At 43.5% G+C, this 11,003-nt stretch overlaps 1 protein-coding gene across 1 annotated transcript; it reads left to right on the forward strand.

Moving 5' to 3' along the window:
- The first annotated feature begins 1,974 nt into the window (after nucleotides 1-1,974).
- On the forward strand, nucleotides 1,975-10,137 carry NAA20 (N(alpha)-acetyltransferase 20, NatB catalytic subunit). Its single transcript, XM_030558120.1, has 6 exons — nucleotides 1,975-2,062; nucleotides 4,773-4,797; nucleotides 5,349-5,439; nucleotides 6,539-6,674; nucleotides 7,761-7,906; nucleotides 9,593-10,137. Exons 1-6 carry the CDS (start codon nucleotides 2,010-2,012, stop codon nucleotides 9,676-9,678), a joined length of 537 nt encoding a protein of 178 aa, XP_030413980.1. The 5' UTR covers nucleotides 1,975-2,009; the 3' UTR covers nucleotides 9,679-10,137.
- Nucleotides 10,138-11,003: the final 866 nt, after the last annotated feature.

Below are 11,003 nucleotides of genomic sequence, written 5' to 3' on the forward strand. Positions count from 1 at the left end.
GTAACTTCAGAACTTCAAATGTGCAATGCAAGAAGGCAAAAAAGGAGCTGTGAGCGGGAGGGGGGAGACACGTGCATAAACCACCTCAAGATGAGTCTTCTGTACACTTACGCAATTAGAACATAATGGTTTTTAACTATTTTCTTCACTGGGCAAACTTTTCTCACTTCTCATAATGCCAGGAAACAGACGACAGTAAAGGTTTGGAAAAGGATACATTACAGTAAAAATAAATTGCTCACTTCTTGTTGGAGGAACAAAAGAGCATGCTATGACATATTAAGAAACTGGGGAAAGGTTTTAAACAACTTATTATTTGGAAGTTATATAACTTTTGAATGCACACTCCCTATCGGTTTTCCTTGCTGAGTTGAAAAAGTAACCAGGGCCTAGGTGTGAATAAAGCTCAACACCTTGGAAGATTGTTGACTCATTCAGTTTGAAGCAATGTGATCCGGTTGCAGAAAAGGCTAATATTCTGGGATGTATTAATGGGTGTGTCATATGTGAGATAATGGAGATAACTGTTCTGCTCTACTCAGCACAGGTGAGGCCTCAGATGGAGTAGTGTGTGCAGTTCTGGGCACCACACTTCTGGCAGGATGTGGACAAATTGGAGAGCGTCCAGAAGAGAACAACAAAAATGATAAAAGGTTTAGAAAAACGGACCTATCCAGAAAGGTTTTTTAAAAATAGCTTCTGGGCATGCATGTTTAGTCCAGAGAAGAAAAGAATGAGGGGGGTGGGACCCAGTAACAGTCTTCAAATAAATTGAGGGCTATGATCAGTTCTCTGTCTACTGGAAGTAGGACAAAAAGTAATGGGCTTAATCTGCAGCAAGGGAACTCAAGTTAGGTATTAGGGAAACCTTTTTGACTATAAGCATAGTTAAGCTTTGGAATAGACTTCTGGAGTTGTTTATGGAATTGCTGTCTCAGGAGGTTTTTAAGAACAGGTTGGACAAACACATGTCAGGGAGAGTCTAGGTTTACTTGGCCCTGCCTCTGTGCAGGTGGGTAGACTATTCACTTCTCAAGATCCCATCCAGCCCTTATGGCAGTGGTCCCCAACCTTTTTGGCTGGCGGGCGCCAGCCGAAGAACCACTGTGGCGGCGGAGCATTTGCCAAAATGCTGCCAAATTTCGGCGGCAATGCCTCCCGCCGTCGACAAGTGATGTCATTGAGAGGCTTCCCTGCTGAAATTCAGGAGCGATGTCTCTTGATGATGTCACTTGTCAACGGAAAGCGGCGTCATTGAGAGGCATCACCGCCGCCATGCCGCTGAAATTCGGCAGCATTTCGGCGGGTGCTCTCCTGGGGGCCAGGATGCAGGTGAATGAAGATGCCCCCACGGGCGCCATGACGCTCGTGGGCACCGTGTTGGGGACCACTGCCTTATGGGCTATAAATTCCTTGGTGGATCTGAGTGATACAGAAAACCTTGCACACGGCACGAGTTAAGGCCAAGTTTGGAAATAATTACTCCGGACATAACCCCTGAATTCAGTCACTAAAACATTCAGTGAAACCAGCCAGTACGGTGTTACCTACGCCCTGGAGCTCCTTTCTCTGGTCACCCAGCCTCGAGCTACCCCGCTCCCGCGGCGGCGCAGCCCTCTCCCCGCTCCAGGGGCGGGGACGGGACGGGCCTCCTGGCGCCGTACCAGGGCTGCCCGCGCGAGCTCCCGGGCCGCACTGCTGGGCTGGCTCGCAGCGGGGCAGGGTGCCCGCCTCCGCAAGGCTCCAGGCAGTGACCCCGCCCTGTCCACGGCTCTGGCCAGCGCCACCCGCTGCTTGCAGAGCCGGGAGCCCAACCCCGCCCGCGGCACCAGGCTCTGAAATTTGGGGGGGGAGGGGGTCTGTCTCGGCCAATGGGGCGCAGGCTTGTCTGGGGCTCGCCTCCAAGGCCGCCTCCTCACGGCGTTGCTTAGCAACCCCGCCAGGACGGAAGTGATCCCAGCCGGGTGGGGTCAGAGGCAGCAGTTCCGGGTCGGCGCCTGGGCGCAACCATGACCTCGCTCCGGGCCTTCACCTGCGACGACCTCTTCCGTTTCAACAACATGTGAGCGGCTCCCGCCCCCCCCCCGCTCCCGGCGGGAGCGGCCTAGTCCCGCGCGGGGGGGTTCGGTCCCTGCCCTGCGGGACCCCTCAGCGCGCTGCTTCCCCGGGCCGAGCGCTCGCTGACCCGCCGCAGGCCCGGCTCCCCCTCACCCGGGCAGCGCCCTGGCGGTTCCGAGCCCGCGGCCTCCCCGTGCCCCCTGCCGAGCCCCCGCCGCCCTGGGCTGCTGGGGCAGCCCGAGGTGGGTTTCCCGGCCGCTGTCGGGGCTCGCTGGGTCTGACCCCGGCTGAGTGCCCGCGCGGCGTGGTCAGCCTGGCTTGCAGTTGTCGGCGCTGGGTCTCGCAGCCAGGCCTGTCCACAGAGCTGCTGACTCGGGTCCGCGGCTTGAGCTGCGTCCACACTGCAGAATGGCAGGGCTTGGCCCCGAGTCACGCTGGGATTCAGGCTCTGATCTGCTTCCTTAGCAGTGCCCTAGGACCAGGGCCTGGGTGCTCACTGATCAGCGCTGGACTGATTGGCATGTGAGATGGCGTGCCCAGCACTGATAGGTTGTAGCAGAAATAAAACAGGTCTGGGAAGAGATAACAAAAAAGATTATAGGTGGGGAGAGACTTTCATACAAGCAGGAGGGAGAAAACTTGTTCACCTTGGCCTCCAATGGTAGAACAAGAAGCAATGGACTTAAACTGCAGCAAGGGAGATTTAGGTTGGACATTAGGAAAAAGTTCCTAACTGTCAGGGTAGTTAAACACTGGAATAGATTGCCTAGGGAAGTTGTGGAATCTCCATCGCTGGAGATATTTAAGAGTAGGTTAGATAAATGTCTATCAGGGATGGTCTAGACAGTATTTGGTCCTGCCATGAGGGCAGGGGACTGGACTCGATGACCTCTCGAGGTCCCTTCCAGTCCTAGAGTCTATGAGTCTATGAGAGAATGGAATTCTTCCGTCTAGAGAAAAGATAAATAAAAGGGGGCATCATAGAAGTATAATAATATAAAACCAATAAATGTATAGAGATGGTAAATCTTACCTTTGCTGACAGTAAAGTGCAGGCGGACATTCAGAGAAAGTGAAAAACAAATTTAAAAGGAAATACATTTTAGGCAATCCATAATTTACCCGTGGCATCCTGAACTACAAATATTGAGGCCAATTGGATAATAGCATTTGAAAAAAGGTTAGATGTTGACATTGATTAGAGAGATTGATAATGGAAACATTGACAATGACATAAACATCTTTTAAACATTTTTCTAGACAGGGTATGAACCCTTATGCTTTGGGCATAACATGAACTGATGGGAGCTAGGAAGGAACTTTATGTATGGACAGGTTATCCCATCATTTTTCACTAGAGGGTTTCTTATCTTGAGCATTTGATACTGACCTTTGTCAGCAATGGAGAACCAGGTTAGATGGACCTCAGGTGTGATCCAGTAAGGAAATTCCTGTAGTGTGGTGGGACAACTTCCTGAGGTTAGATGTTAACTTGTCTGCCTATTATGAAGGTAAAGAGGGAAGAAAGTCCAACATTTTTGATCCTTGTCACTGACATTTACGAGTTCAGAGTGTACAATAAGAGCAGAAAAGTTAGAATTAGGAACTAAAATGGCATAGAATGCATCTCTGGCACTTTTCATATAAAATTCCCTACAGTATCTCTAAATCTTTCCAAAGTATAATCCTCCATATCTCCTGTTTTCAAAAGGGCTTACAGCTAAGGCTAATGAGAAGTATTGATGCAGAACAGAGAATGAGCCACTAAAAAATCCCTTTATGAGCTGGTTCTAGAAGTAATGCTTGTAGACACTGTTAGAACAAATAACGTATTCCTTGCTTTTGTCCTTAAAAGAAGGGACAGTCCACAGAGGATGGCAATCACATGCCAAGATTTAGTTTGAAAACTGGCACTATAGCTGTCCCCTAACCAGCTACTAAGGGCTGTGGGGAAAATAACAATAACAAGAAAAGAGGAAATGATACAGTAAGAAAACTATTAATATGGTGGAAATTAATGAGTCCCCATCCCTTTCAACAATTCCTTTTTAGTTCAGATAACAAAAATAAAGTTTAAGGCCACAATCCTGATATTGGATCCCCATGCGAGCACAATGGGCCACTTGAACAATAGTCCCTTTCAACTCAAGGCAACTCTGTACAGGTATAAAGGTCTGCAGTTTGGATCAGGATGCAGGATCAGGGTCCCAAGACATTGTGGTACCATCAGATGGTGAATTTTGAATATTTGGAGTTCGAACTGGATGCTCCCTCTACAGCCATGTCTACACTGTAGTTGCATGTGTGATTACAGCTCATGGGCATACCACTGCTAACATTAATCTAGGTAGAGCAGGAACGGCATGGCAGTTAGGACTCCGGTGTGGGCTAGGAATGCCAATACATACCCAAGTTTCTGGGCAGGTTTGTATAGCTTGTGCTGCCAGATTAAAGCTAGTGTGGCTATGCTTACATGAGCTTGAAATCACATGTCTGACAGCAGCGTAAACATAGCTTAAAGTTGTTGCTTTCACACTTACATGAACTCATTCAGTATTGAACATCATCACCAGTGATCGATTGTCTTTTTTTGTGGGGCGGGGGGGATTGTGTTGTCTCTTGGAAGTGTGTTGTTTGGCAGTAACCTGATTAATATCCAACTAGAAATATACTTTGTAAACCATTTTAAAGTTTAATCTTTTTATTTTTTACAGTAATTTGGATCCACTTACAGAGACTGTATCCTTATTAAGCTTTTCATTGTACTGTACATACAATGTTGATAGCAGCTTTGTTTCTTCCCATTATTGTAGTTCTTATTACTACACGCATCTAATGTACCCACAACCATAATATAGTCTTTACTAAGTTTATCAAAATTGGGTAAATTAACTTACAATAATTTGTACAGATTCCTCAGGGCCTTACATTTCCCTGCAAGCCACTGTAACCTTTAATTCCTTCCAACATAATACTGTATTTAAAAACATTTTGTTTTATGTTGCTCTCACATAGCATATTTGCTGGCTTCTCTCTACTCATTTCTTAAAATCCTGGGGGGAAACCCAGACATAAGAATCTGCTTTATCTGAGTAGAAAGCTGGCCATCCAGTATACTGTTAAAAGGAAGGTATAAATGGTGGAGCTAAGACTCTCAACAGACAGCACATGCTGTTCAGTGCATGTCGTTTCAGTGCTATTCTGTGGCAACCCATATTCAGTCCAGCATTGTGTACTTAAGAAAGTAGTATTGTCAATTAGCTGTATACTTCTTAACAAGAACTCTGTAGTATGGGATACCCTTTTACCTGCAGTATCTGGCTCACTGGCCAGAGTATTTTATTGTTGCAGAAGCACCAGGTGGAGAGCTAATGGGTTACAGTAAGTGGAATATTGTACACTTGGTGTGACAAAGCTTATAATTTTTAACCATTTAAGATTCTATTGCATTTTAATACTTTGGGGCTATAAATCAGATTTCAGTTCACTTCCTGTTTTTTAATATTCACACCAAACTGGAGCATTTACTGCTAATGCCACCTCACAAATGTTGAAGGGCATTACATAAATTATGCACTCCTGTTGGTGGTGGTGATCCTTGTGTGGTGGTGAAGCAGGACAAATGTTGAGTTCTAGCAAGACACGTGCTTAATGTCACATTTGTGTCAGTCTTTGCAATATCAGGGCCTTTGTCACTGGGACTTGGCCTACCATCCTTCTGCTCACATGTAAGGGGAAATGTTATCCTTTTGTTCACACTCTTGCCTTTAACAGGACACAGTCAACTGGATTTATTTTGTTTTAATTAACTAATTTCAGCACATTCAGCTTTCTCAGAGCTCCCTCCTAATAGAAAGGGGTTTTTTTGTTCGTTCCTTAAAACAAATTTTCTGCTCCCCTGCTTTATTTATAAGAGGGTTGTGGGAGGGTCTGAAAGCAAGACTACCTAACATACTCAGGCCTGCCTCTTCTTCCCCTCCCTTTTCCTGTATACATACATCCAGTTCCTTACCTAGCAGTGAGTGAGTGATGTCATTATGGTACTGCATGAGACAGGAAGCCCAAATGACCCTTCGAAAAGTGAAGCTGGTCAGGCACAAAGTGCTGTCAATCACATTAAGTAAAGACCTGATCTTGTGAGGAGCTCTGCCCACAGTCAGTGTGCAGGATCAGGGCCTCGGCGATTAGGGTTACTAGTAACACTCAGAAGTATGCAATTTTCCAATGGAAATGGGATTTTTTTTATGTTGACTGTACCCTGTACCTTCTAAATGAGGCTTGTGCAGTTAAATATAATTAACTGTTTCATTCCATCATTCTGAAACACTACTACTGCAGCCTTTACAGAATCACTAAAACATTTTGACTTGGAAAGCTGTTTCAAATACATCTGTGGGTTTCCTTTGCGGGGATGTCCCTCTGGGGATGGCGTACATTAATTCCAGCATGCTAGCTTGTTAAGTGCTCCTTCCATTTGCAGTAATGGGTAAAGCTGAAGGCTCCGTGGCCAGGGAGGAGTGGCACGGGCATGTCACTGCTCTCTCTGTTGCGCCCGAGTTCCGCCGGCTGGGTTTGGCTGCTAAGTTGATGGAGCTACTGGAGGAAATTTCAGAAAGGTGAGCACCAGGTACAAATTCTAATTAACTTGTGTCCCAGAAAACTGACCTTGCTTGCCCACTGAACATGTGATGTTCTGATTATAATTCCCAGTGGTTACAGAGAGCAAGGTTTAAATGATAGCTGGCAAATTTTAAGATGTTTCTTAGCTGTTGTGAAAGCCAATTTGTGGGGATGAGAGGGAAGAAACTCCGGGTCCAGCAGGCGCACCCTGTAAAAATTGCTTGTCTTGGGCAGAGAGAGGATTCCCTTCACAAAGAGTCAACTCTTTTTCCGGTAGTGCCCACAACACTGTGTACAGTGTGCAAACAGGGTAGGAACTGCCCCTGCCTCAAAGAGCTGACTGTATGAGAGAAGTAGAGAGAGAGTAAATCTGTGAGGCTGCTGAGTTTAGTGCTCACAGGTTTTTTGGTTTTTTTTGTGTATTGGGAATGAGATTGTTCCCAGCTGATGTGATCTTACAACACTGGAGACTTTTTTTATGAGCAGATAATCTCTGCAAAATGATGAGGACACAGCTTAGCAATAGATCAAATAAGCACTGTCTAAGGTAGGATAAATGTACATAATACAAGGGGAAAGGTAAAGCCACATTTTTTTTGCAGAGCTGCGGTCAGCAATAGAAATACAGAAAATAATAAGATGTGTGACTGAGGCTCATTTCTAGTGTACAGGGCTCTCCTCTTTCTTGTTTGAGAGATTAAGTTAGCGGGGAAAGTTATTCATGTAGTTCTTTAAATGGATGGGAAAAAAATCTGCTCCCTCTCTCCTTCTGGAGTGCAAAATATATCAGAACTCACCCAGTGTTTCTTTGGTCACTTGTACACAACTCCACTCTGCAGAGATTGTATGAAAGCCTGAGATTGTTCATGTGGCTAGACTCCTCAGTTGTACCCCAGAAAAATACCTCTGCCTGTAATATAAATAAATAATGCACCTTTTGTCGTCATTGAATAGGGTGTATTCTATGCAGAATCTTTGGAAGAATTTGTTTCTCTTCTCTCTGATTATCGGCAGTAGGTTCATTATGTTATGAAGTGTATTCTTTTGCTCTTCCTCATTTGTTTTTTTTCCCCTTTACAAAGAAAGGGTGGATTTTTTGTGGATCTCTTTGTAAGAGTGTCGAATCAGGTTGCAGTAAATATGTACAAGCAGCTGGGCTACAGTGTCTACAGGACAGTACTAGAGTACTACTCAGCTAGCAATGGGGAGCCTGACGAAGATGCTTATGGTAAGTACTTGGTTCCGTAAGAGCAAATCACCACATACGTGGAAAGCTCCAGTGTTGTTTTCTTTACTTTTTTAAAAATAAAGCTAACTCAGTTTCTTATTAAGTACACAAATATATACTTTTGGATAGTTCTTTAAAAAACAAATCTTACTTGAAATTACACTTCAATTATACAATTTGATTTTTCAGCGAGTTATACTTTGTGGTATTTATTGTATCAACAGGATACTTTTGTTTTGAATGTCCTTATTAATTTATACTCACTCCTTTATTCTGATAGATCGTTTCGGTGGTTTAAACAAGTTATTTTGCCATTACACAAGTACAAGAAATGCCTTTTATAACGATGGTTAAAATGCAGTTACTGTTCTAATCTCTCTTTTCATATGCACAGAACTTTATCTAGCAAATTCATCTTGGGCTGAAATTATTAACACTTTGCTTCATCCCAAAAGTGAATTTATTTTATAAACAGCAGCAAAATTGGTTGAGTATTTCTGCAGGGGTCATTGATGAAAAAGTCATCCACTTAATCATCAATGACAAGTAGAACGCTTTCCCTGGATGAGTCCTTAGTCTTCAGTTTCTGCAGAACATGAGCTTGTGGTGTAGATAACCTTCCAAATGTAAATGGATACAGTGCTGTCTTCCTGAGACTATAGACACATGCTGCCTGAGCACTGCTGGTGCCACTTATAGCTTTTCCAAGCAGCTGAAGAGTGACATTGACATGTTCCTTGTCCTTTTTACTGTTACTATTCAGAACCCTATGGGCAGCTGCTGAAGCTGACCAGAACTCATGTTTATTTCACTCTGCTGCTGCTGGCAAAAGCTGTACTCAGCAACAGATGTAAGGAATAGCAGTTCACAGGGGAAGAGGACCCAAAAGAAATTGGGACAGGAGAGCACCTGAGACTCCCAACTTTCAAACACCCAGCATCCAGGGGCTGATATGAAATCCCTGAACCTGGGAACCAGCTCCTTTCCAGCTGGGAATGGAGAGGGCAGGGCTTTTTACTAGTTCTGTTGGTGGGGGGCTAAGCCAGCCATTCATGTTTTGTTTGGCCTCTGGATAGAAGATGCTGGTAACCCTCTGAAGCCTTGCTTTTCTGAGACACCCTGATCTTAAAATTGTGAATGTTTAAAGTCAGGCAATGATAAACGCATGCTTTGGAATATTCCTGTCTGAATGCATCTGTTAATGACGTATGCTCGTTGGTTCCTCAGGCAGTAGAGCCCTGGATTTTCTTCTCTATTAAAAAACAAAACAAAAAAAACGACATTGATGCATCACTCTACTTAAGATATCAAACACTCGCTGTTTGAATTTTCTCTTTGTTTGCTCCTTGAAGATTTACTTGGCTGCTTTTCAGGTTGTTTTTGTTCCTGCTTTGTTACATGTAACTATAGGTAATGATTTTATTAAAGTATACCATAAAGTACATAGGAGGTGGCAGCTCACATTCTTGGAGCGAGCTTACATCAAGTGTTTGCTATTTTGACTTTAATATTGCATTAAAGCTAATATTTTTGCATCTAATTGCATTTTATTTGTAGCAGTCTTATAATACTGGAATTTTTCTCATAAAAGATGAGCTTTTTTATTATTATCTACAACATTCACTTTAACATGGGCTTGTTTAATGTTGTCTGTCTTGTAGTAGTAACATTTGTGTTTGTCAACAGATATGAGGAAAGCGCTTTCCAGAGATTCAGAGAAGAAATCAATTATACCATTACCTCATCCTGTGAGACCTGAAGACATCGAATAACTTTAAGCTGTGGTTCTCAGGCAACTTACCAAAAATAACATTTATGGACAATTTAAATTTTACAGCGCAAAGAGCATCAAGTGTTTTTTGAAGGTAACAGAAAAGATCTTGGATAGATATGGAGAAGGCACAGGGTTAAAAAAGGAGTTTAGGCAGAGTGTTTTACTTTTCATAAAGCCCCAAAAGCACCAACAGAAAGTTTACAGTTACACTGCTTATATTTTGATTTCTTGCTGTTTATAAAAAAGCAGACAAGTTTAAACATTCCACCATCATGTTTTATACCACATATTAAAACTTAGTGATGGAAAATAGCACTGCTTCCTCCTACTGGGCCTGAGAATCACAGCTGTGAATGTTTTTTTGTTCTAACAGTTGAAGCTCTAAGGGTAGATATGAAAAAGATGAGGTGCATAATAAAATACAAATTCAGTGTGATACTGGTTTGTGTAAAGTTGAGCCATGGCTTTCTCTCACACTGCTTATTTTGTCATGTTCACATGTATTGTTGCAGCCTTCCTTAATTAGTTTTCTCATTTAAAAATCAGCTTTGGCAGAAAGTGGGATAATGTGCATCAGTTACTGATTAGACCAATCCAGTTTTGTGTGTGTACTGTACAGTATTATTGGAGGTAAGTCAGCAACATTCTAAAACTAAAAAAAAAAAGTATATGTATTCGCTCTTTACAGAAAATAGTGTGTGTGTCTTGGCCTGTGAAAAGTCCTGAAATCAGAAGAGATGGCACCATTTGTTACCAAGTTAGAGTAGCAAGTCCTATACTAAAAAATGAGAATTTTAGGCTGCAATCTGGTTAGTTTTTTTAATACTGTGCTCAGTGCAGTGGCGAAGCAGCACTTTCACATTTCCTCCTCGCGGATTTTTAATTGATGGAAAGTTAAACAACTGAAAGAAGCTTTGTGTGGGTGCTCTAATGTTTCCAGGGGCTGAGTTTTGTCTAAGGCAGCTGTTGAAAGCTCTGTAACATCTCCCTTATGTGGTTGACAGGGCTGTGGGTCCATCAAAACAGAGCTGCTTGTGGATAGTCATGATCAGATAGGATTCCTCAGGTAATTTTAGCTAGGTCCAAAGTCTTGCACGCCATAGGAAGCTAGTGGAGAGCAGAGCAGTAGGGCAATGTGTGTTTGGTAGTTTCTGTTGCTGAAGAGGGAGGCAGATGCAGGCCTAGGCTAAAATCTTAGTCATATGAACTTCACAAAATGTTTTTGGCTGGTGGTGGTATGCTGCAGGAGTGATTTGTTCAAGGATGAGGAGTCTACTACGGTGTAGCTCTGCTTTGCTGTTTAGTGACAGGTTGGAATAAAAA

Source organism: Gopherus evgoodei, chromosome 3 (genome assembly GCF_007399415.2).
Source record: "Gopherus evgoodei ecotype Sinaloan lineage chromosome 3, rGopEvg1_v1.p, whole genome shotgun sequence".
NCBI lineage: Eukaryota > Metazoa > Chordata > Testudines > Testudinidae > Gopherus > Gopherus evgoodei.

Excerpts from the sequence above, each read along its gene's own strand:
- NAA20 (XM_030558120.1), top strand. The coding sequence starts at position 2,010 with ATGACCTCGCTCCGGGCCTTCACCTGCGACGACCTCTTCCGTTTCAAC. Across the intron at positions 5,440-6,538 it reads TGGAGAGCTAATGGGTTACA|TAATGGGTAAAGCTGAAGGC; the intron begins GTAAGTGGAATA and ends TTCCATTTGCAG. Across the intron at positions 7,907-9,592 it reads GCCTGACGAAGATGCTTATG|ATATGAGGAAAGCGCTTTCC; the intron begins GTAAGTACTTGG and ends GTTTGTCAACAG.